Below are 24933 nucleotides of genomic sequence, written 5' to 3'. Positions count from 1 at the left end.
GGATCAGCAAAGAGAATTGCTAAGCCAGAAATCAGATGTTTGGAGAAAAATATTTTACCATCTTTTGAATCGTTATTGGGAATCTCATAGACATGAACTACTCATCAGCACCACTAACCAAGTAAACAGCTTTTACTTTGAAAGGACTCTTTTTCCAGGGGAAAAAATGTGTATCCCAATAGGAATGCTGACATAAGAAAGTGGACGAGCCTATTTAGATGGTGGATCGGGTGTCTCTTTTCCTTGTCCCTTGCAGTTAAAATGGCTTATGTGAGCTCCAGTCAGTCATTCATCGGCTTCACTAATTCATGAATATGACTTGACCCAGTCGTGTCCATATAAATTCAAATTGCGGCAACAAGAAATTAGTCTCACGGATAATCTTCACTGTGCCTTATAAATCACACATAATGAAATATCATTTGGTGATATAATAAAGCATGCTTTTTATTAACATAAATCTCTACCTGCCCATATTTAGGAAATATAACAGTAATCACTGAAAGACATCCGATGGTTAGAAATAGGAAGAGAAGCACATATAACACATAGTTACATGAACTTAGTACAAGACCTCTCAAGCACCAGTGACAAATAAACTCATGTGGATTATGCATTCTAGACTTTAGCATGGAGATGAACCGTTACTGCTTTGTCCAAGGTTAGATGGCCCGGGACTGGGAATTTTCTTTACTTCTAACCCTTTTCCGCTCAAGCTGGGGCTTCTTTCCACCCTCAGTTCTCTAACACGGGGACTATATGCCCTTTGCATCGATGGACTGTGAGGAGATCTTTTATCCTCAAGTGAAGTTGGAGTTGAACTAGTAATTTTAGGACTCTGTGAGTGGCGAATCTCACCACGGCTTCGTGTGATCATTTCATCTAGAATTTCCCCTCCATCAATGTCGATGGCTCTTTCCTGTCGATCAATAAAAGCATCATGGATTAGAATGAAACTTCCAAGGCTAAGCTTAGCCAATATATGCGTCACACTATCACCAGAGATCAAAAGTCTATACCCCCCCCCCCCCCCCACCACCTTTCCCTCTCTTTCTATTTAATAAATTTTATCAAGTAAATCTTAGGTAAACCAATATTAATTCCATGCTCCAATCAGATGCTTTTGCGAAATTAGGCTTAGCTGAAACAAAGAAAAAGCTTAGACAACTCACTTCAAATGTCATATTGTAAGAAATGGCAGGAGCTTCCTCATATTCTGCAGCATCCAAATCTTGAAGATGAACGGCTTTGAAAAACTTTGGGAGCAAATATTGCCGCACAGGGACAAGAAGCATGATCAACAGTGGGAAAAGGACACCAGCTATTGGAATCCATGTTATGCCAAAGCAAAGAAGCAGGTAGACTGTCTGGAACAAAGTAAAGGCAGCAATTGATTTGAAGGGAACAGTCTCAATGAATGTTGCATGATTCTCCTCCAAAACCCTGAGGTTCAGAAAAGGGAAATTAGATATCTCATTGTTATAAGAATACTAATGATAACTAACAATCAGAACGATAACAAATTAGAAATATGGTTTCACAAGTTGAACATATGATTTAGTTGAATTCCATTTTTTCAATTTCTTTTAAGGCACTGATTGGGGAAAACTATAGAAGGTAATTACTTGTATCTGCGGCTTGGAGCAGTGAAAAGCAATAATATCCTCTCCCAAAATTGATTTCCAGGCAAGTTCTCAATGGCCATGAAGGCAAAGTAGCCCCAAAGAACAGAAGTAGGGATCTTCTTCAGGAGAGGCATAGCAGCAACACAACCGCCAACCATCAATGCCTGCAGCAGATTGCTGAGACGTTGTTCCTTGACTTCAACAGGTAAAAGATCATCAATATCCTTATCCACATCAAAAACAGTCTCATCAACAGGTGCATCAATATAGCCAGAACTGGAGGCCAGTTCGATTGTGGATTCTTTCATCTCTTTCAGTCCCTGTTTAAAGTAGAAATTAGGGCAAAAGGGAATGACAGCAATTATGGTATCAATCAAAAGGTAAAATGCAAATAAATCTACCAGAGCAGGAGGCATTTGATAGACAAGGGGCGTCTGCATTTCATTGTATGCCTCTTGCATGTTCCTGTACAATTGACTCAGATTTGAATTTCTCTGTAAGCTTTTCCGTGCTGTTGATACAAGCTTATTCCGCAAAAGCTGTTACAAAGAAAAGCAAGATTCCGTAGCAGCAATTTAGTTTTCAAAGCAGTAGAAACTCAGATGACACTAACTTTAATATCTAAAACATGATCAAGAAGCACAGATGACACTAACTTTAATATCTAATACACAATCAAGAATTTGTTGCAACAGGAAGAGAATACTCAAATGGAAACGGAAATATGGGACAAAGCTGCAATCTTGTTATGCAGAAGGCAGCAATATAAGCAAGGCGACTGAATATGTATAAGCACCATAGGCCAACTGTTAAAGCCCTTGGATCAGGTAGTAAATTGCCATGAGAGTAGTAGGTTCAGATATAGTTTTGAAAGTCTATAACAACTTATCGAATGATATAAGAAATCTGAATAAAAAAATGTTGGGCTCATTAAGTTACACATCTCTACGCTGCACCATTGTAAGAATTTGTCAAAATGTTGGACCTCATTCCTGTTTGTGCACCAGTAATTGCAACATCAATGTGAGTATTATATTCCAATTCAAAAAGTAATAAATGGCAAGCTGAGTTCTATACATCAAGAAAGTTGAGAATAAAAAGTTGATAGAACTATGCTGGTATACAAACCAGATTTGCGATTTGAAAAACCAAGACAATTACCTGATGTTTCAGGGTAGCCAAGCTTTTTGTATGCATTGGGGATTGTGGAATTACACCATTGGATGGAGGAATGCCAATAAGACCGCATAATATTGTCTGATAAATATTCAGCATAACCAAAATAATAAAGTTATTTGATAAAATTGAAGACAAGGACTTTGGTCCAACTCTAATTTGATTTTCACCAGATTAATTTCAAAAGTTAATGGCTTGTTAGGACAATGGCTCACCAAGAATCCCAGAAGAAGAAGGTCATAGTGATATGAAGGTGGTTTCTTCAGATTGAACTCCTTCTGTTGGGCAAGTTGAGATGCTACACTGTGATCAAAGTAGTAAAGAACAGCAATCATAGTTGCTGGAATAAATGCTCCAACTATATATAAAGGAGGAACATCCAACATTTCCTGCACAACTTAAAAGGCATCAGTTTCTTGCCAGATACTAAATGCTTCAATCAAAATCTCAGCTATGCTTCAAGTAGATACCAAAGTAAACATCAATTTGTATACTGTGGAATCTTTTCTAGCAGGATTCACCTTGACAATGGTCCAATTTGAATATGCACCAGGAGACCATGGATTTGGACTGAAAAGTCGCCTGGGAATCCCTCTTGGAACATTATTTACAGGAATGTATGATACAGCAGTCCATACAAGCACCATTAGTGGGACTCCGTAATCTGCTATAAATCCTCGTAGTGAACCTACCGATTTGAAATCACATTCATCAGTAATGTTTATGAGATATACAGCTCACGCAGCATACCGTGTGGGCTTGTTTAAATAATGAAATAAGCTAACCTCACTGAGAATGGCATGATTATAAGGAAGTGATTACTTAACTGACTCATGTAGAATTCATCACTTATAGGCCATGTAAGTGTCAGAGTAACATTTTACCTGATCCATAACGCCAGGATCTAGCTTTTCGGCTCCTTAGTCCAGTATAAAGAAGGCCAAAGGAAAGAACCAATGCAAACATTCCATTGCCAAAACGCCAAGAAGGTTGCAATGACATCTGATTAGGATTTTCTCTCTCTGGTATGCCAAACTCCTCCACAACTCCCTATAGGATTAAGTTCATAGTTGAGGGAATTACTGAGAAAATGCTAGCAAATTCATGCAAGATTGTTTTAAAGAAAAAATATGGTACTTCTTAAACACCAGTTTCAAAAATCAAGCAAGAATTCAAGACTGCCAAGAAATTGCATATAAAACATTTTGAGAAACAATCCAAATCTCCTTACCCGTATGGCCTGCTGCATGAAAAGCATTGCAATCAGCAGACCAAACAATTCACCAGCAATGCGAGTAAACCGATTAATAATGGAGCATGCACCCAAAATGGACAGCAAGAAAAGCAATAAGGCCGTCCAGGCACAGACCCTAAAAACCCAACAGAATGCAGAAAACATTTTGGGATCACCACAAAATCAACCCGAATGTAACAATTTAGTGATGCAGAGTGCTGTTACCATCCTGTCCAAGCTAAGAATAGTTTCTCGCCTAAATCTTTCCGATCTTTTGCAAAGTTGAACATAAATGTATACATCAACACAGTTGGCTCAGCCACACCGAGTATGAGAAGGGGCTGTCCTCCAACAATTGAATGGATGATACCACAAAGTGCCGTTGATGCAAGAGTTTGCACAGCAGTCAAAGCTCCATCTGACATACAATCAAAGAAAGCACATCTCAGTAGATGACCATTGGGAGGGCCTATAACAAGAGGACATTGACAGCGTATATGGCCTCACTTGTATTTCTTTCAAGCTGCTCCCCGAAGGATATAACTGGAATAGCAGAAGCAAAGAATATATATGTTGTTGGAGCAAGGATCCTAGGTGACAAAAAAAAAAAGTGATGATAAGTTCAAAACAAATAACCACAAAACATCCTAGTAACTTCAAAACAAATAACCTCAAAAAAGCCTAGTATTTGCAATCATTATATACTGTGAACAAATAAAAAGCAATGTTAAGCTAGCAATCCAGATCATTATTGTATGATGATAATCAAAGACAACATTATGCAATGACAGATAATCAAATGAGACAGCCACATACCTGAATCCAGCTCGGAAACCACCAGTCCAATCTTGCTTGTAGCACTTAAGTCTTCCATTGAGATCATTCTTAATTCCACGGAAGGGAACAAATGTTTCTTCCATGAAAACTCAAAATTTCAATAAACAAACCAAATTTGAGGGTTTTTCTTTTTTTTCCCCCCTTTTTTCTGCTTTTTGTTTGAACAACCAACAAATTGAGATGAAATCCACCAACACACAAGATTCAAATACAGATTAAAGTGACTCGAGAGGCCAAACCAGCTACTAAACTTCCATAAGCGAAGACAAATACAAGAAACTATGGGCAGAAAGACAAGAACACGATGTTCATTACAACATAATCAAAAGAAAAATGTGAAGTCATCATATTTTGATGTGTAATTTAGTAAAATTATCCAATTAAAAACATTTACATTTCGAGAAATCTAAAAAGAATAATAGTGGTATATTTTCAATAAAGAACAAAAGAATCAGTTAGTTATCAATCAAACTACTTCGAATCCATAAATGACTAGGAATCAAAGATATTAGCGAACAAAATCCATAATGAACACAAACAAAAATATTAAGTTAACGAAATGAACAGATTCTCTCCATGAGCTAAGTCTAAGAATTCAATTAACGGTTGACTTTAGCACCTTCAAGATCCATCACTAACCGAATCCCGCCAAAAAGTACATTAAAAACGAAAAATGAATGCAAGAGAAGATAATTTACATGGTACAACTTACATAGTTTAAAATATAACAAAGTATCAATCAAAGACTGGAACTTGATAAAGTTTGGGCACAAGAACAGCAAAATTAACGAAACCCCATTATCAAATATGGAATTTTGGATGGTTTAAACGGATTTAAAGCAAATGGGCATCAGGAAAAGTCTCGACGAAAGAACCACAGAAACTCAAAAATTAACGGGAACCCATGATTGAGATTATAAAAAAGTTTGGATCAAACAAGTTCGAAAGAAATGGTTGAATCAAGATTACATTATTCAAAAGAAACGATTTTGAGCAATATAAAGACAACTTGAGAAACAAGAAGTTGAAGCAACTGTGTAAAGATTACAGTTACATGAACAAGAACAAGAAATAACAGAGAGTGTAAGAGGATTAAGATGAAGCAAGAAGAGCTATTGAACAGAGAGATTCGCAAAACAAACTCTGCAAATGGAAGGATTTTGGCGTGAATGAGAATGAGGCAGTGTGTGGTGACTCAGCATTATAAAATACAAACAATGTGATTGAAAGAGCAGTGGAATTAGTACCACTAACGGTTGCTGAGAAGACATACATGAGCACGAAACTAATAAATGGACTAATTATAAATAATTTCTCAATCTTTAATATCTAAAAACTAATAATGAAATTAAATTTCATCGTATTTGTTTTGTACGCGACGTGCGATTTAAAAAATAAATAAATAAATTATCTGACAATTTATATGGTGCTGGATAGATTGTATTTTCATTTTATATTAGTTGTGGGTTGAGAGAGCCACGGCTCCTCAAATTTAAACAATACCTAATTATGTTCAAAATTTTAGAAATTACTACCCAAATCAAGAATTAAATACCCTTTTAATGAATTAATCTGTTGTGTGTGTAGATTTTTTTTTTTTTAATTTTTAATTTTTAATTCTGAGTTTGATTCAGCTGCTATTTGGGACTAATAATTTGAGACGTGATGTGAAACGAGAGAGACAATAACGGTGATGCAACTGAAAGCTTTTCTGCTGTAACAAGTGAAAAGGCGACTGAAAAGAACCAAAATTCAGCAACTATTTCCATACTGCGACGTGTCTAAATTACTGCCCAAATAAATATAAAATCAGAGAAAATATTGGGTATTTATCAGTTACCACACCTGAGGTTTATAGTATTACGACTTAGATGGCCTATTTTCATTTAGTTAGCGTTTACTTTTTGGATTGGATTGAAAATCTTGAGGAGTGGGAATCCTAGGATTAGGAGTGTAGAGTGGGAATGGGAGTAGGTTGTTTACTTACACTGGAATGGAAGTATGTAATAGATATCAGAATCTAATTTATGTGTTTACTTTGTCTTAGATTGTTAGTAAATAGTTTTAAATTACAATTTTTATCCTTATTTAAAGAATTATAGTTTTTAATTACAAAACTAATAAAAAATATATTTAATGAATAATATTTATTTTATTATATTTGTAAATTTATTATAATTATTAATATTCTTAATCATGAACAATAAATTATTAATTTTAATATAAAATGAAACCTTATTTTATTTTATTCAATATAGTTATATTAAATTTATTATTATATAAAATAATAATATAATATTATTTAGTACAAAATTAATATTTTCATAGAATAAACTATTTATTATTATTATTAATATAAAATAAATATAGTACTATTATTTTTAAAATAAATATAATAATATTATATTTATTAATTCTCTATTAATATAATAATATTATTTTAAAATAATTTTAACTTATAATTAATTCAAATTATTATTTAGTTAAATATAATATTATTATTTAGTTAAATATAATATTATTATTTAGTTAAATATAATATTATTATTTTATTTTATTAATTATAAATTATTAAATTAAAAAAAATAAAAGGGTAAAAAAGGGAGAGGTGGGAGTGGATTCTCACTCCCACTCCCCACTCCAAAAATGAGTGGGGCCCACGGAGTGGAATTCCCACACCCTTCCTATTTTAAAGAAGTAAACGCTGGAGTGGGAGGAATCCACACTCCTCACTCCCACTCCAGCAAATAAACACAGCATTAATTGAGATCTAGCTCCAATGAAATTTGGAGTATCATTAAAAATTCAATACTAATAAAAATAATATTAAACTAAAAAGCTCTCATTTATAGTAATCAAACATATAATACTAGATCGTTATTATTAAAGAGATGAAAGGATCAAACATTTGGTTAAATTTGTGGAAAGTAAATTTATGTTAGATTAAACGAGTTATTTAAGTGATAATATCACAAAATTTATGGGGTTTAAGTGACAAATACCCAAAATTTTGAAGCAAATTTGACGCAGTTTTGAAGTTTCATCTTTAGGGTGATATGCATGCATGCATACCAATAAGAAGTGAAAATCTTCTTTTACCTTTACACAAATACACATGTGCGTGAGTATGAATATTTCTCTCGTCTTTGTTTTTATTTCTAAAATTTTGGGTAATACTACGAAAATGATCCAATTAATGGAAGACGAGAGATTTGGGTCAATTGATAATAATCTTCGACTTAACGCAATTATGGAGATCTTTATGCACCTAGATCAAGCTTCATGGTATCTTAAAAGCTTGAATCACCAAATCCAAAAGCTAACCTAACCTTTTTAGGTATGCGGACGCACAGTGTTTTCATCCAGAAATTAGAATAATATTGGCGTACTCAGTGTCAGTGGCTCTTGAGTTGATTATTTTGTCAACTCATCCTGATTAAAAGTAAGATGTCATTAATTATTACTTGAAAATTAATTAAGCTCATGGATCGTATCTTATCTTGTGGCCATCAGGCCATGGACAAAGCAATTTACCCTTTCGGGGCTGGTTACGCCAACTTTATTCTAATAAACCGCCCCCTTTAGGCTTTTAACATAATATGTGCCGTGATTCATATATTATAAAATAACTAGAATGGAAACTTTTGAAGATTTTTTCTAATTTTATTACTTTATGCAACTCGATATATCGTTCCGATTACATATGCTTCAACTTTTTCACATTATTATAACACCCACAAGGCCACAAACCATGGTAAGTTAAAAATTGATAAATTAATAATTTTAATTAAATAATAATTTTTGTCGGTCTTCACTGCGTGTCAATATTATAAATTAATAATTTGATAAATTTATAAGATTATAATTTTAAAAAAAATTATATTTATATATAAGAGGGGTCTTACGGTATAAATTAACAATTATCTAATTCAAAACTAAATTGCGTGTGTAACTTTTGTAAAATATTATCGGAGTGTTGCTTATTTATTTATTTTGAGATTGATTTCGACTTGAATCTCATGTTTAACTCTTTTGTAATGTGAAATTCTAGTTGATATTGTCATTTCACAATAAGAAGTTATTCAATGCCACTATCACTTTATAAAAATAATGAAACAATAATAAACACTAAACTAAAGTAATACTATAAATATAATCACTTTTTCCCATAAATAAGGAATTTGTTCGTAAATAAGTATTTATTAATTTATCAATCAATTAATATTCACCAAATAAATAAAATTTTTGCTACCCAAAAATATTAATTTACTAAAGTTTTACAATTTGCAAGTAATAATATAACAACTTTCTTCAACAAAAAAAAAAAAAAGAATCTTATGGGTTTGTTTTAAGTAATATTATCGGCCTCCCAATTCAAATGCTAACACGTAAGAGAGACATTACCGATACCAAGAATATTTTATACTGCAACTGCAACACCGACATGATCAAGTTAATTATATATATTCACTCATCACGATTCTATTTTTAATTAATTAAAATTTTAACTTTTTGGGTTTATTTGTCGATTCTACGGACTGCAAATATTATTTTAGTTTTGGAAGTGATGATTTCCAACTTCCAAGTAGTCCAAACTTTCACAGTTATCGCTCTCTCAGGTTTGGGGCATTTTAGATTTCATTAAGGTAGCGTTTACTTTTTGGATTGGAGTGAAAATTTTGAGGAGTGAGAATTCTAGGATTGAGAATGTGGAGTGTGAGTGGAAGTAGATTGTTTACTTGCACTGAAATGGAAGTATGAAATGGAGATCAAAATCCAATTTATGTGTTTATTTTGTCTTGAATTGGGAGTAAATAGTTTCAAATTATAATTTTATCATTATGTAAAGAATTATAGTTTTTTAATTACAAAGTTAATAAAATATATATTTAATGAATAAACATTTATTTTATTATATTTGTAAATTTATAATAATTATTAATATTCTTAATTATGAACATCACAATTTTTTATTAATTTTAATTATAGAAATTAAAAATTGTTGATAAGGGCAATATAAATGAAATATTTTTACTATTAACATAGTATGAAATTAATATTTTCTTAGAATAAACTATTTATTAGTATTAATTATTAATATTAAATAAATATAGTACTATTATTTTTAAAATAAATATAATAATATTATATTATTAAATAAAGATAGCATATATTTATTAATTCTCTATTAATATAATAATATTATTTTTAAGTAATTTTAACTTATACTCAATGTAAATTATTATTTTGTTAAATGTAATAATATTATTTAAATAAATATAATTATAAATTATTTTATTTTATTAAATTAAATTAAAAGCAAAGGGTTGAAAATTGAGAGGTGTGAGTGGATTCCTACTCCCACTCCCCACTCCAAAAATGGGTGGAGTCCACGGAGTGGGATTCCCAATCCTTTTTTTTTTGTTGAAGTAAACACTAGAGTGTGAGGAATCCACACTCCTCACTCCTCACTCCAACTCCAGAAAATAAACACTGCCTATGATCAGTTCTCGGTTACGTGCTGAAAAAAGATTTCACGGAAGATTCGAGATTGTCAATGAAATTTAGCCATTTCTTAACCCCCCTCAATCTCTTACTTTCAAATCAATTGAAGAAATTTTACTATCTCAACTACATATAACCTCTAAAATTATTATTTAAATTTATCATTGGATTGGAGCTAATTGTTATTATTGAAGTGAAACCTCGCATGAGTTTTATAGAAAATAGCTAACATAGCTGTTCGATTGGCTGCCACATTTGACTTTGCCATATGAGATTTGATAGGTACGTTGCGTAATTAATTTAAACGACAGGCATGATATACATACAATACAATATATATCTCTCTTAAAATGTGGCTCGCTGATGCAAGAGTCGGTTAGCTTAGCTAAGCCATATATATATAACAATTCATTGGCATACGTAATGTGTCATGCCCAAGAGTCGATTTAAGATATTACGAGTGTCTGAAATTGAGGTATTGTAATTTTTAAATTATAATTATTGTAGAAAAAAAAATGTGATTATGAAACAAAAATTAATAATAAGTAGTAAATATAAATTTTAAATAATAATTTTGATAAAACTATTCAAAATATAATAGATTTTATATTATACAAGTGAAAAATCATATTAACATATCTTTCAAATTATAACAGCTAGTGTTTACCAAACACTTTAATACTGTAGTTTAAAAACTACAGCTGCCCAATCTCAATTCCAAACGCACCCTATTACTGTAAATTGTTACACTTCATTTGTGGTGTTAATGCATGCGTATCATGACCACATAAGACATAGCTCTTTTTGATTTGCTGAAAGCTGAAGGTAAACTATAAGTGTTACGTAAACGTTTCACATATATTATTAGGATCTCCCTATGTTACGTTAATCGTAATGTACATCCACATACAACAACAGTACCTATAATAGGACCCGCTACTGTTACTGTGTGTGACGTACGTTACGATTAACGTAACGTAGCATTGGCCATATTATTATTATCGCAAGCAACTCTCAACATCCAGCTATGCCTGCTCTATGAAATTCATCTGTCATTTCTTTATTATATAATTAATGCATACCTAATTAATATTCTACTTCGTAACATTCAATCGCTGGGGTATATCTTTCTTTTACTTTCTCCTTTCTTTTATATATATATATAGCTATCAATTTGTTAAGTGCTGATCCACAAAGTATGATACCAAAATAAGAAGATAAAAAGGTGAAATGGCCCATCTCGACAGCTAGGTTTCTAAATGAAAACATATATAATCCTTTAATTTTTACGACCAATAAAGTATTTTTGTTATATTTTCCAAAATTTTCGTTCCATTACGTCTCATGTTTTCGGAATGTAAATGCTAGATATTAGCTAGTGTTAATGCTAGATATTAGCTAGTGTTAAGTACCTTTATATATATATATATAGATACGATTCCTCTGGTCATACCTCATATAAATTAAGAGATGTAAAAAAATGTAGTTAAATAAGCTTTAATTTAGAAGACCACACTATTAAAATGGGGAATGATCCATTTGTGGGCCGCAAAATATACGATAATAATGTTTGACATGGAAGGAAAGTGATAGAATCGTGCAAATTGAAAATATAATAATACATGCTTTGTCTGGGTGGTACATGGATCTAATCGATGATAAAATATTTAATTATTAAGTGACTTTGTATTAGATGAAAGAAACGGTTCACGATAATTGACTCCAATTGGCCTAATCTTCATCAACCTCTATTATTTTGATTAATTAAATTTTGTGATAGTAACAATAATCCTCGTATTGATTCGGTGAGTTGTTTGACTCTCATTGGATCAAAGGGATTTTGTTAATCGTCGTTATTAAGCTCTCAACGCCGCCTCTTTTTTTTTTTTTTGGGTTTAAAAAAATTTAAAATATTTGAATTTTAAATCTCATTACAAAAATAAATGGGAAAAGATGTCTAGTGGGTAAAGGGAATCATTTTTTTTTTTATATTTTCTTTCTTTCTTTTTTGTGGTGATTAATTTATAATTTTATCCAGATATTTTTTATGATTAAAATCTAAGGAAAAAGAGAAGGTTTGCATAACAAATCTTGTCCACTAGTGACCTAACAACTTTAGCCTCCTAGCCAAGTATTTTACACAAAACTCTAGTTCAGATATGTTTTTTTATTATTATTATTATTTAAAAACAAAAACAAAAAGTAAGGAGGTGAGTAAAATCTAAATTTATTTTTAATTCTTTACCTTTCTCAAGATTCAAATTCACATAGTTAGTCAAATAAAATTACATAAGAATCATTCGGCCATAGCTTTAAGAGCGGATAAATTTAATTAGACGCAATGACTATTGATATAAGTTTACACTTAAACAATAGTTGTTATAACAAATGTAAAAGAGATTGAATTATATATACACACTCTCTAATGTGGGCACGGAAATTCCACATGAATTAAAAAAAAAAACTAATTTAGGTATTAGCGTATTAAAATGATGTTTATTTAACATTTACGTATAATTATATAGAACCAAATATACATTTTAAAAGTTGCGCACATATACACTTGAGAGAACTGTTACTCTCACATGAATGCATTTGGGACTGCCCTTAAAGTTCCAAAATCTCAGGTCACTTATTCTTATTGTGGGCGAATGAAGCCATAAAGCTTCTCTAACCACCCACCTTATCAAGATAGAACGAGTACTAAAAATGATAGCAAAAGCACATGCGGCGAATTATATTTATTAGGTGCATGTTTAGGTTTGTAAAATGTAAACTCTGTGGAGCCTACTTTGCTAGTTAGAAAGCTACGCTTTTTTTTTTCTCTCTCACAATCATAATTAATTTTATGAATTGGGTCGTCGTTAATTTATTCTAAAAATCAAGTGTCACTCAAACGCTTTATCAAGATTCTGTGGAGAAATTAAATTAGGACTTACCTAATTAGGAAGTTAATTAGTTACAAATGAAGGTCAAGTTCATTAACAGTAAACAGAAGTTAGTTAAGATTTGAAATTAAAATAGACAGGGAATAATTGTAGGAGGAAGAATGATGCTCTAGTCTTCTTTTAGAACTTGTTTTTAGTATTATAGATTCCAATATATTTTTAACTATTTTATTTCATCCATAATGTTCAGAAAGTGATAGAAAAAACACACCGTTGTATGATAAAAGTTATGTTTGAACAAATAAATTAAATAGAGTTAATTTAAAAAAGTGTCGAGTAATCTTTTTTTTTAATGTTAAAAATATCACATTTTTAATTTAACAAGGTGATTTTTTATGTTGCTCTATTAACATCAAGGATGCAATAAGATATTAAAATATATATTAGGAACTAAAGCGGTAAAAATAATGTTAAGGATAACGAAAATGTCATTCTCCCTAATCATAATTATAAAGATGCAGGATGGGTTGTGTGTTATAGTGCCGATCTGCCTTATTCTCAGTTGCAATCTCTTTTTGATTCTTTGTTTAATTTTGGGCCATCAAATTCTAGTACTACAAATCAGTCGTGTTGTCTACGAAACATTCTGGGAATCAAGCCAAAACGACAAAGAAAAAAGAGAAGCAATAAAAAATAAAGAGGATGAATGGTGAAAGCTGGGTCGCCTTTGAAGTGAAAGGGCTGCAGACCATTAAATTGACTCGTGTCACATTTTTCTACAACACCGACTTTTATCCTTTTCACGACCGGAGAAATCATTTCGTCCACTTGTCCTTGCTAAACACCAATGGTGAAATATTACTTCGTATTCATTTTCTAGATGTCGATTCAGCGGGTCATGCGTATACCACCAGGAATATGTTGGCTGAGAATTGATACAGGTGAGGGATTAAGTGAACCAGTGAGTTTAAGAGCATTTTAGTTATGAAAGTTCTAAGATTGGCCACAACATAAGGGTTGTTTTGATATTATATATCAAAAATTGAGGAAGCTAGACCAGGGCACCCTGGCTGTTTGGTAGCCCATCACCTCCAGCTGGATATAATGCTCCTGTAAGTGTCAACCTACACAGTTAAAGATGGCGATCGAATGCAAAGGTTAATTAATTTGATGAAGCTGATGAAATAAACGGTAAATATATGGCTATCGCTATTCGCTAAACAGGCATCTAATTGGGTGATAATGGAAACAAATATTATTTAGGGTTTTTGTCTGATAGCAAGACAAGATTTGAACTAGCAACAGCGATGGCTGAGAGTCAACTACTAGTATAACGCTATATATGATTTTAATTACTAATAAGTCGGCTTCACATTCAATTCAATAATGCAAATTAATGCCAAGGTTTTCTAATCACTGTATGTACGTATGTATGTATGTATGTATAGATAAGTAGTTTTTAAATTAAGATCTCTGACTTTAATAAACACAAACTCTAATACATTATATTTTGTCATGTAGTATATTAAAATCTAAATTTTTTTATCTTTTAATTAATCTTGATTTTATTAAAGTCAGTGATCCTTGATTGAAAAATTATATATATATATATATATATATATATACTGTAAAGGGAATAATTAATTCTCTTCTTAATAATTAGATATTTATTTATTTATGTCTTAATTTGCTCGTAAAGAGGAAAAAGAAAATGAAAATATCTATTTGGTTCTCTAGTCTCCATGTATGTTTGGTTTTCATTTTCATATATGTGTTAATGTGTATGCCTTTCTTCCATGAGCTAACGCTTTTTTAGTTAGCTTTGTGGTAGTTATGAGAAAAGAAACGATCTGTCAAACCACATTAACATTGTTGTTTAACTATAACAAACTTAACTTGATCACTGTATGTTCTCTTGATCATGTATTTGTTGTGAAAAAATAAATGATATGCCAAATTATATCTATACGGACATTAACATAAGCATATATAGTATGAAATCTAAACTAATCGCTTTGTATCATCTAATTTCAAAATATTATACGGAAATTAAAATAAGCATATATAGTAACTGTATTTCTTGTATCATCCAAGTGTTTAGTGATCACCACTTTACAAAAACATTCATTATCATACCAAATTAATCCTAAAAGTAAAATAATAAATTAAAAGTTTGTGTAAATTTTATGTTATTTTGGTAAATTGTCATTTTTTTATTAATATCCTTAAGAAAATTATTGTAAGGGTATTATTGTAAAAAGGAGAAAAAAGTAAGGATATGAATGTAATGTTTAACAATAGTGGTGTATTGAGTTTTTTTTTTTTTAAATATATAGAGACTAAAAAAACAGTTAACTCAATATATAGGGACTAAACAAGTATTTATCATTTAGAATTGATTAGATCGATTGATAAAATAATAGAATTTTCCAAAAATATGGATTTGCAATTTCTATTGATATTAAAATTTAACTATACAATAAGAGTTGAGAAATAGTCGTTCTACATAGGTAATATGTTGTAAGAGATCTTGATGTTATCGAAATTGCCATCATTGAGAGTGAAGAGATTGGTAGTTGGAATTATATAAAACAATAACCACTTGCTTTCTACTGCTTAAGTTAGAGATCAGAAAAATCGGAAGAGTAAGAGAGAGATCAGAAGAGTAAGAAAAAATATTTGGAAGATATAATATCCTTTCTCCAATATACATTTTTCCACTTGTCCTACCTTTGAATGATGACCTCTTTATATACGAGAAAATATTATAAGTATAATTAAGTTAGGAAAACTTATATTTTATCGGAGTTTGATGAAGATTATGATTTGTATTATTTTAAGGGTCAGGCTATGTTGGAACTGGTCTAAAGTAAAGCATGCCTTCATAACCACATTATTAAGGTTATAAAATATTTTTTTATTATTTATCACTTTGTGTGCATAGCTATAATTTGTGCTCTACTTTGGAGCAACTCCAAGGTAGTCATTGCCTTATTTTAAATATATTTAGTGCATGTTTAGGTTAGCTTAATTAAGCTCTCTTTGGCTTTTAAAATTAAAAAAGGTATTTTGGGGCTATTTGGGTGTCAAACCAAAAGTCATTTTTTTAATCTAAAAGGTCTTTTGGAAGAAGTCAGTATTTATAGTGTTTCCTAAAAGACCTTTTGAGAAGGTATTTTCTAATTTATTATATTTTTCATAATTCCAAAACTAACCTTAAATTAACAAAGCAACAAAAAAATATTACATCCATAGCCAAGCCCTTAAACCCTATTTCTGACGTATTTTTCTTGTTTTGCCTCTTCATTGTTCAACCCAATTTTTTTTTTTTTTTTATGAAAATGAAAATGAAGCAAGTGAAATGGGAGTGGTTCGTGAAAATATTGTTAGGGAACTTATACTTAGATAAATTTAATCTAGTTATTTTTTTTCTTCTTTTTTTATAAAGAAAAATAGTACTTTAATTTGTAAAATTTTAACTATAGTGATCAAATAATTATTTTGTTTGTCATTGATTTTTAAATTTGATAAGTATTTGTTAGACTTAAATATTTAAGGGTATTAATTACTTTATAATGATTAAAATGTCTTTTTGATATGGTCATCCAAACACTTCAAAAAGAGCTTCTCATTAAAATTTTTTTTTACTATGGTCAATTAAACAGCCAAAATAAGATAGAGCTTTTACTTATTTTTTATTTTTAAGTAAAAGCAAAAACAAAAGCTAATCCAATGACCCTTAGATTAGGACATATCAGACAAAAGTATTACGTGCAGTTTGCATAAAAACACAAACAATTGGAAGCCCATAGTTCTTTTTTAAACCTATATACGACTGTACTTACAAAGAGTTTGGGTACATTTAGTACCCCACTCTTATAAGGCCTGATCTTAAGTGGCCAGGAATATCAAAGGAGTAACGCTTTTCACACCCCCTCAATATCCTCCTCACCAATTTTATAATTATATTTCAATTATTACTGCAAACTACATAAAATGAATTTAGTTATACTAAAATATCTTTACAAATTATGAATCCAAACTATTTTTTTAATTTTTATATAGGATATAATTAATTTTATTGATGAAATTAAAAATAACTATGAGCTAATAAAGAAATAAATTACCAAATAACAAAACTTCTATTATGAATCAAAATTATATTTTACTTTTATATCTTTTTTTTTCATAATTTTATAAAAGAATGAGAAAAAAATTGAAAAGTAAGATTTATTAAGACTCATAAAAAACAGGCTAGGATTTAAAACGACGTGATTTTAAGACTTGACCTGACAATAACGGTCACCGAGTCATTATCGACCAGAACTGAACCGACCTTGATCATCATAATCCAATAATCTCGAAAGTAAATTTAGGATGCATTTGGTATTGATTTTTACTAAATGTTTTTTGTTTTGCAAAAATAATAAAATAAAAAATGCATTTGGCCGGGGCGTTTCGTAGCTATAATGAGAAATTATGGAAAATGAAATATTTTCATTCTTTAACTTTTCTTAACAAATGCAGAAATTACAATTTTTACGTTATCTGAATTTTGTTTTCTATTCTGCATGCATTAATTGAATGGGGACCACATTTTGGTGACTTTTGCGGTTTTTTACCATTAAAAAATTATGGACCCAAAAAGATATTAAGCCTGATCCTAAATACAAATATGAAACTTGGGTTTAAAATGATAAATACACAATAAATTTTATTATATTTATACAATAATTTTTGTTTTAAATAAAATAATAAATAATTTTTTGAAATAATTATGGATGTTCTATAAATTATTCTATAATATTTTATTTAATAAAATTTGTAATAGTATAAAAACTTATAATTTTATATTAATATTTATTACTACATTATTTTACTTGTTTATTCATTTTTAAAAAATATATAAAATAAAAAAAGATAAATTTAAAATTTATACATATCATATAACTATTCTAAAACAATTTTCATAAAAATTGTATCAAATATATTTTTACTATTTATATTTTCCAAACAAACTACCAAATACATTTTACTCTTTTTCATTTTTTAATATTAGTTTTAAAATAAACTACCAAATACGTTTTTATTTTCAACAAAAACTAATCCTTCTTTTTTTTAAAAAAAAAGAAAATCAAAAATACAATTTGAGAAACAATACCAAACGCACCTCCATATTCGAAGCAAGGGCAAACAGAGCTTCTTACTTCCCATCAATCTGGAACCATCCTCACCCTCCACGTGTCCTTCAAACAAGCCTTTATAAAGCAAAAGCCCGTTTATTTTCATCACTTCTCGGCTAAATCCAAAAGTCAGGGAATATTTTCGAGACCCCTAATCTACAGAAACTGAAAAAAAAAAAAAAAATGTTGCGATTCGCTTCGAAGAGGCTGTTAGGGCAAGCCACGGCAGCAGCGGCTGAGCCGGTATCACGACCCGTTCTGGTGGCGATGCCGCGATTCTACCACGAGAACGTCATCGACCACTACAATAACCCGCGAAACGTCGGGTCCTTCGACAAGAGCGATCCCACGGTCGGTACCGGTCTCGTCGGCGCGCCGGCTTGTGGCGATGTGATGAAGCTGCAGATTAAGGTCGATGAAAAGAGTGGTCAGATCGTCGACGCCTGCTTCAAGACCTTCGGTTGTGGCTCTGCCATCGCTTCATCATCTGTTGGTACGGGATTATTTTGTTTGCTATGGTTTAGTTTATCTTTGATTGATAAATTAGGGTTCGTTTGATAAATAACGAAGTTTATAGCTGAATCCATATTTAATTTGCTCCTTTTTGGGGGGGGGGGGGGAGGCTTGGTTTGTTTTTGTTTTTATTTTTATTTTATTTTTATTTCTCTTGAAGCTAATTGATGTTTTATGCAAGTTTTCTATGCAAGTCAATATGAATTAAAAAAATCAATGCCGATGCAGTGAATAGGAACCATATCAAATTATGATACACTTTGGCTTCTAATGAAAGCAATATTCTTATGTTTTGGTGAGAGTGAAAAGGAGATTTGATTATGGAATTCACTCCTTCTATAGTCTTCTCAAGAACAAGATTCTGAGTTGCCTATTATCTGGCTTTTATGTTTTGATTATCCCAATTTTGTTTTTCATTAAAATCCTTTTAATGATTTTAATCAACAAGTCTATGGAGAATGAATTGGCATTTGCATGGCATTTGATTTGTCATTGTAGTTGATCTTAGAGTTGTGTATGGGTTTTTGAACTTCTATCTTGCTGCAAGGATTTACTAATTGATTATGGGTTTCACATGTTTCAGCCACAGAATGGGTGAAAGGGAAGCAGATGGAGGAAGTTTTGTCCATTAAGAACACGTGAGTTCTTATCTCCTTGTAGCATTTGGATTTTTGTTAGTAATTGCTGTTTAGATGTCTTGGTGTTGATTTATGATATCATGGAAAATTTTAACAGCCTGATAATTTTGTTTATTATTTTTCAGATTCCTATTGGCAATAATTTGGCCTATCATTATTTTTTTGTTAAAGTCATGTGATTACAAATATGCTGTTACTTTTATCTTTGCTGTGCTTTAATTTCTTATTCGCCCTTTCTTGTTCCTCTGGTTTGCCGTTTGCTAATATTTAGTCATGCCATTCAAAATTCCAGACTCTTATTGGAATATCAGGTGTTGACCTGATGTCTGCCATACATGTGAATTATTGAGTCTGGCTATGAATTTTAGGCTATATAAAATCAATGAAACAAATCATGTGTTTCTGCAAACTTGTGCATGTTTGTTAAGTGCTTTTTGTCAAGCGTGGATTATCTTGTGAGTGTTTTTGGTCGTCTGTAGATGTGGCACGAGTAAATTTCACTCGTCAACCTTTTTCATAGAACTTGCTTGACTGTTTTGTGGCAGAAGCTTTGATGATTTGATGAAGTGACTCTTTTTTCACTAGTATGGGTTTTCTTTTCCCTGATTTATGTATGCTTTTCTGGATGCATCACTTGTCTTGAATTGTTATTCCCCTTTTGATGACTATCTTTGTTGTCGTGTTTGTCGTCTTATTTTAGATATGGTTGCAGAGGTTGTCTATGGTTTAGTCATTAGTGATTGAAGACATAAGGCGGAGCTGCTTTAGAATGGCAAACCTGAGAAATCTTTCAGGTCTCAGCAAGTGAAAATTGTACTCTCACCTAACTTTTTTAAATGTTGTTGCAGGGAAATTGCAAAACATCTTTCTCTACCACCGGTTAAGCTGCATTGTAGCATGCTTGCTGAAGATGCTATCAAGGCTGCTGTAAAAGATTACGAAGCTAAACATACCAAATCAAGTGCCGCCTCAGAGGCAGCTCCTGCAGAGAAGGCTGCCGATGCTTGAAGATATTGATGAAAACATTTGAAAAATGATGTTAATGTGCTACTTGTGGAAGGTGTATCAGGGACACTGCAAATCCTAATATTGATGGTACATGGCAGGTGGTGCAAGGGTTAATGGTTATTAATTAGAACTGCCATTTTGTACATTATGAATCTGAATTGTGAGTGTGTAACTGAACCACTGAGAGTGTGATCCTCTGCATGGTTCTAAGTTTGTTTTAATTATGTTGTTCAAATTTTGTTGATTCTCTGCGCATCGATGGTGTGGCGACGGAGGAAAATAATGATGTTACTACTACTACTACTACGGTGCTATGCTCATATTGGATTTGGAGCTTTTTGATGGTCCAAGCCACTTTTTCATTGGCGTTGGCCCATATATGGGCTGCCTTTCATACCGTGTACAGTGGGTAACCGCGGGGGAGATTGTACATTGTTTGTACTTTGTAGTTAGAACAAGTTGGTATATGCTGGTAACAACCTTGAAACAGAAGTACATAAAGTTCGTTTTGCTATTAACCAAACCCACAACGAATCTATTATTGTGGGTGTTAGACAAACCAGTAATACAGGTTGAAGGCCCATGGCCATAAAATAAATAGTACTTCGTCAGTAAGGTAAATAGTACTGAGGGAGATATCATCTAAAGACCATTTCGTTTCAGGGCAGGCTTAAATTACAGCTTCGGGAATACCCTTTAGCTCTTTTCTAAGATTCTTTATTACCTTACTTGACTTTCTGCAACCGATATGAATAAGATGTGTTTGAGATTAAGATAGTACTAAAGTATTTAGTAAACATTTGTTGTTAGAGTCCAAAAGTTTAGTTGATAAAAAATATATTATGTCTTTACTAATTTTATTTAATTTTTTATCTAAAAATTATATTTACTACGTGCTATCAACTTTTATTTTAAAGTTACAAAATTTTTAAAAATAACTGTACAATACTTTAATATCAAACTAGGCATAGATTTACTTTAAGAATCAATCCAAACTGTGAAGATCATAGTTTTTTAGTTCCAACATTTGAAAGCAATAAATTTAAGAGAAACCCAGTTATTATTGTAATATAACACCAAAATAACCCTCAATCACTATAGATTCAGATAGGTAAATACTATAATACATATGAATCTGTGGAGTGACAAAAATCGCCATATATTTGATTGGATAAAAATTCTGATAAAACTAAAGGGCAAAAAAAGTGTGAATATCTGCATTGGAGCTTTCTGGTGAATTAAACGTGCCAAAAAAGGGGGGTGACAAAAAAAAATGAAGGTTGTGGAGTGTGAGAAAAATGAACAGATTACAACTCTTAAATGACCTTTCAAAAAACGGAAAGACACTTAAATATTCATTAATGCACGCCGTTTATGTACACACAACACCAATAATAAAAGAGTTGTGGGTGGCACGCTATCACCTAATCCATACAAGAAAATTGTTGGGTGAAAATAGGATGTTTCGTACAAAATTTTACTAGAATTGGGACGTCATTAGATTATTTATTATTGACACAAAAAAGGAAAAAAAATATAGTCACACCCAGTATTAAATGTTCGGTTCCGCTATTTATCCCGGATCAAACCCTGAAACTAATAAAAATAACGTTGTTTTGTGACTTTTTATTTTATTTTTAATCACCATCAAACGACGTTGTTTGCTATGCTTTTCATCTCCGTATCAGCACTGCATCAATTGAATTTGCTAAGTACTTCCCAGTTCCTCAAGCCAACAAGAAATTGGGCAAAACTTCAAGAAACAAAGCCGCTTGAATGAGCACTGTACCAACAATTTCAGCCGCTTGAATGAACACTGTACCACAATTTACAGGTTGCGAGAGAGAAAATTAAAATAGATATATTTCTTTTGCCATTTACATAATAATGCCCTCAACTTCCCCTACAAAAATTCTTGATCATCTTTCCCACCCCCTTTGCTATTACACACTACACATATATAATCATCCGATTCTAGTTGGATAATTTTAATTAGAATATATCATCATCAATTCCCTTGAACTTTTCAATTTTTATCTTTGTTTAAGGATGAATCCCTGAGTTCAAGCTTAATCTGCAACCATTCATCTGACGCTGACCAGTTTGGAATCCAGGGTAGTGGTATAATGCCAGAGACCAAAAATGGACATGACAAATTTTTACACAATTTTCTCGTCCACCTTGACAACCTCGAGGACTGTGGCATTGCAAAAGAAGCATCTCAAGCAATTTAGAAGATGTCGACTTATGCAGCCATGACAGGACTGATGGGAACACTGTTGGAGGAATATTTGTGGAGAATGACAAATGTAGAGAAATACAACAATAATGGTGGAACTTTATTATGTAAAGTAATGTGTTTACAACTAACTCTGTATGTAGGAAGAAACTGCAGAAATTTTGTATGCTTCAAGGCACGTTACAATAAGTCGCTTTCCTTAAGACGTTATTTGCCCCCACCAATTGAGTGATGCACATGGGTTAAGCAAATACGCCTCCAAGATACAATGAAGCACTTGTTTGTTTGCTTGCGTTGTGCATCGACGAAAGCAAACCAGAATACTCTTGAATGTTGCAAGCCTGCCAAGAAACAATATATTGTTCCTGCAGAAAAACAATATATTGGAATGTGAATGCACAAAAGAAATGGGTGTTTTGTGTTGAAATTCGTACTAGAAAGGAATGCTAAGAAAAGAGTGGTGTAGGATCATTCATTTCATGTCTAAATGGCTTAAACATGACCCCTATTTATAGATATACTTGTGCCCCCTCATTTGGGTTGTCATCTTTCATGATACCCCTTCATTCATGGCCATTGGATCTAGATTTGATTTTAATCAATGGTCCAAATTGAATCATCACCATTTCAAATGAAATGTCACCATGAAATGATGTATCTCTAAGTGAAATGTTGTCATGAAAAGTTATATCATTTAGTAAAAATATACCTTTTCTACAAGACACAATTAAATGGACATGTCCTTAAAACAAGACATCATTTAATTAGACAAGTCTTTAGTGAAAGGTACCTTTTCTATAAGGCACAATTAATAGGACATGTCTTTACCATAAGACACATTTATTGTTGAAAATGTTCCAACAATCCCCCACCATTTTCAAAATAAATGAATTTTGAAAAATTATCTTGCACAGGCTTGGAAAACTTATGCATAGATGAAGGTGTCTTTTGGACTTGAACCTTCACTTAGTGACAATGCATCAAAGTTAATCAAAGGTGGCATGGTAGGCAAGCTTTGAACCAGCGACCTTAATCGACTAACCGGATATATCTCACACATAAGTTTTCAAATTCTCAAGTATTCCTTAGCCGACACGTGGATTGGCCCTGTGTCTATATCCTGTTTTCATGAGCGCTTTAGTAACCAGTCGAGTTACATAGGAAGCGGCACCACCTCCTACACTCACATAGGTAGACTTATCTAGAATGTCCCTGTAACTAAAACATTTATAAGTCCATTAAAAGCTAAGTAGCTTAACCTTTCCCATATGTTACAGGTATCAAGCACTAACCTTTGGGACGCATATAAAATATTATAGTGCTTGCTATCACAACATATGATGTACTTTTGCTCATTGAACCCAAGATCTTGTTATTTCAAGTGTTGGGTTGAGTTTCCATCATTGGTGATAAGATGATGCTGGCTTCAGTCCCATCCCCTTAGAAGTTTTAAATACAATATCCCTTGCAAGGCCTTTAGTTAAGGGGTCTGCCAAATTTTGGCATGATTTCACAAAGTCAATTGTGATTACTCCATCTGTAAGTAATTGTCTTACATAACTATGTCTTAGACCAATGTGCCTAGACTTTCCATTATAGATTTGACTATATGCTCTTGATAAAGTTGCCTCACTATCACAGTGAATAGATACAGGAGGCATTGGTTTAGGCCAAATAGGAATTTCTATAAGCAAATTCCTTAACCATTCAGCTTCCTTGCAACATGAAGCCAAAGCTACAAATTCTGCAGCCATGGTGGAGTCTGCTATACAAGTTTGCTTCTTTGAGCCCCATGAAATAGCTCCTCCACCAAGATTAAAAATCCAACCACTTGTGGATGTATGATCATCTCGATCAGTAATCCAACTAGCATCCGAAAATCCTTCCAAAACTGAAGGATATCCAGTGTAGTATATACCATAATCCATTGTATGTTTTAAATATTTTAGAATTCTGTACACTGCTTGCCAGTGTGCTTGGCTTGGATTACTAGTATATCTACTGAGCTTTCCAACAGCGAAAGCAATATCAGGCCTAGTACAAGTCATCGCATACATAAGACATCCCATAATACGTGCATATTCTAA

At 31.9% G+C, this 24933-nt stretch overlaps 2 protein-coding genes across 2 annotated transcripts; one reads left to right on the top strand and one right to left on the bottom strand.

Moving 5' to 3' along the window:
- Nucleotides 1-320: 320 nt before the first annotated feature.
- On the bottom strand, nt 321-4983 carry LOC18045971 (probable boron transporter 2). Its single transcript, XM_006439771.2, has 12 exons — nt 4852-4983; nt 4543-4625; nt 4261-4453; nt 4033-4171; nt 3686-3851; nt 3323-3489; nt 3017-3190; nt 2787-2882; nt 2027-2164; nt 1626-1945; nt 1173-1443; nt 321-919 (listed from the first exon to the last, which is right to left on the bottom strand). Exons 1-12 carry the CDS (start codon nt 4953-4955, stop codon nt 626-628), a joined length of 2145 nt encoding a protein of 714 aa, XP_006439834.1. The 5' UTR covers nt 4956-4983; the 3' UTR covers nt 321-625.
- Nucleotides 4984-18541: 13558 nt separating this feature from the next.
- On the top strand, nt 18542-20910 carry LOC18045970 (iron-sulfur cluster assembly protein 1). The gene is made up of 3 exons (XM_006439768.2): nt 18542-18941; nt 19545-19599; nt 20448-20910. The coding sequence occupies exons 1-3, from the start codon at nt 18632-18634 to the stop codon at nt 20605-20607; spliced, it is 525 nt and encodes a 174-aa protein (XP_006439831.1). The 5' UTR covers nt 18542-18631; the 3' UTR covers nt 20608-20910.
- Nucleotides 20911-24933: the final 4023 nt, after the last annotated feature.

This window comes from Citrus clementina, unplaced genomic scaffold (genome assembly GCF_000493195.1).
Source record: "Citrus clementina cultivar Clemenules unplaced genomic scaffold, Citrus_clementina_v1.0 scaffold_3, whole genome shotgun sequence".
Classification (NCBI taxonomy): domain Eukaryota; kingdom Viridiplantae; phylum Streptophyta; class Magnoliopsida; order Sapindales; family Rutaceae; genus Citrus; species Citrus x clementina.
This window is presented reverse-complemented; position numbering and strand designations above follow the sequence as displayed.

Excerpts from the sequence above, each read along its gene's own strand:
- LOC18045970 (XM_006439768.2), top strand. The coding sequence starts at position 18,632 with ATGTTGCGATTCGCTTCGAAGAGGCTGTTAGGGCAAGCCACGGCAGCA. Across the intron at positions 18,942-19,544 it reads CATCGCTTCATCATCTGTTG|CCACAGAATGGGTGAAAGGG; the intron begins GTACGGGATTAT and ends CACATGTTTCAG. Across the intron at positions 19,600-20,447 it reads GTTTTGTCCATTAAGAACAC|GGAAATTGCAAAACATCTTT; the intron begins GTGAGTTCTTAT and ends ATGTTGTTGCAG.
- LOC18045971 (XM_006439771.2), bottom strand. The coding sequence starts at position 4,955 with ATGGAAGAAACATTTGTTCCCTTCCGTGGAATTAAGAATGATCTCAAT. Across the intron at positions 4,626-4,851 it reads GGTTTCCGAGCTGGATTCAG|GATCCTTGCTCCAACAACAT; the intron begins GTATGTGGCTGT and ends TTTGTCACCTAG. Across the intron at positions 4,454-4,542 it reads GCAGCTTGAAAGAAATACAA|ATGGAGCTTTGACTGCTGTG; the intron begins GTGAGGCCATAT and ends ATTGTATGTCAG.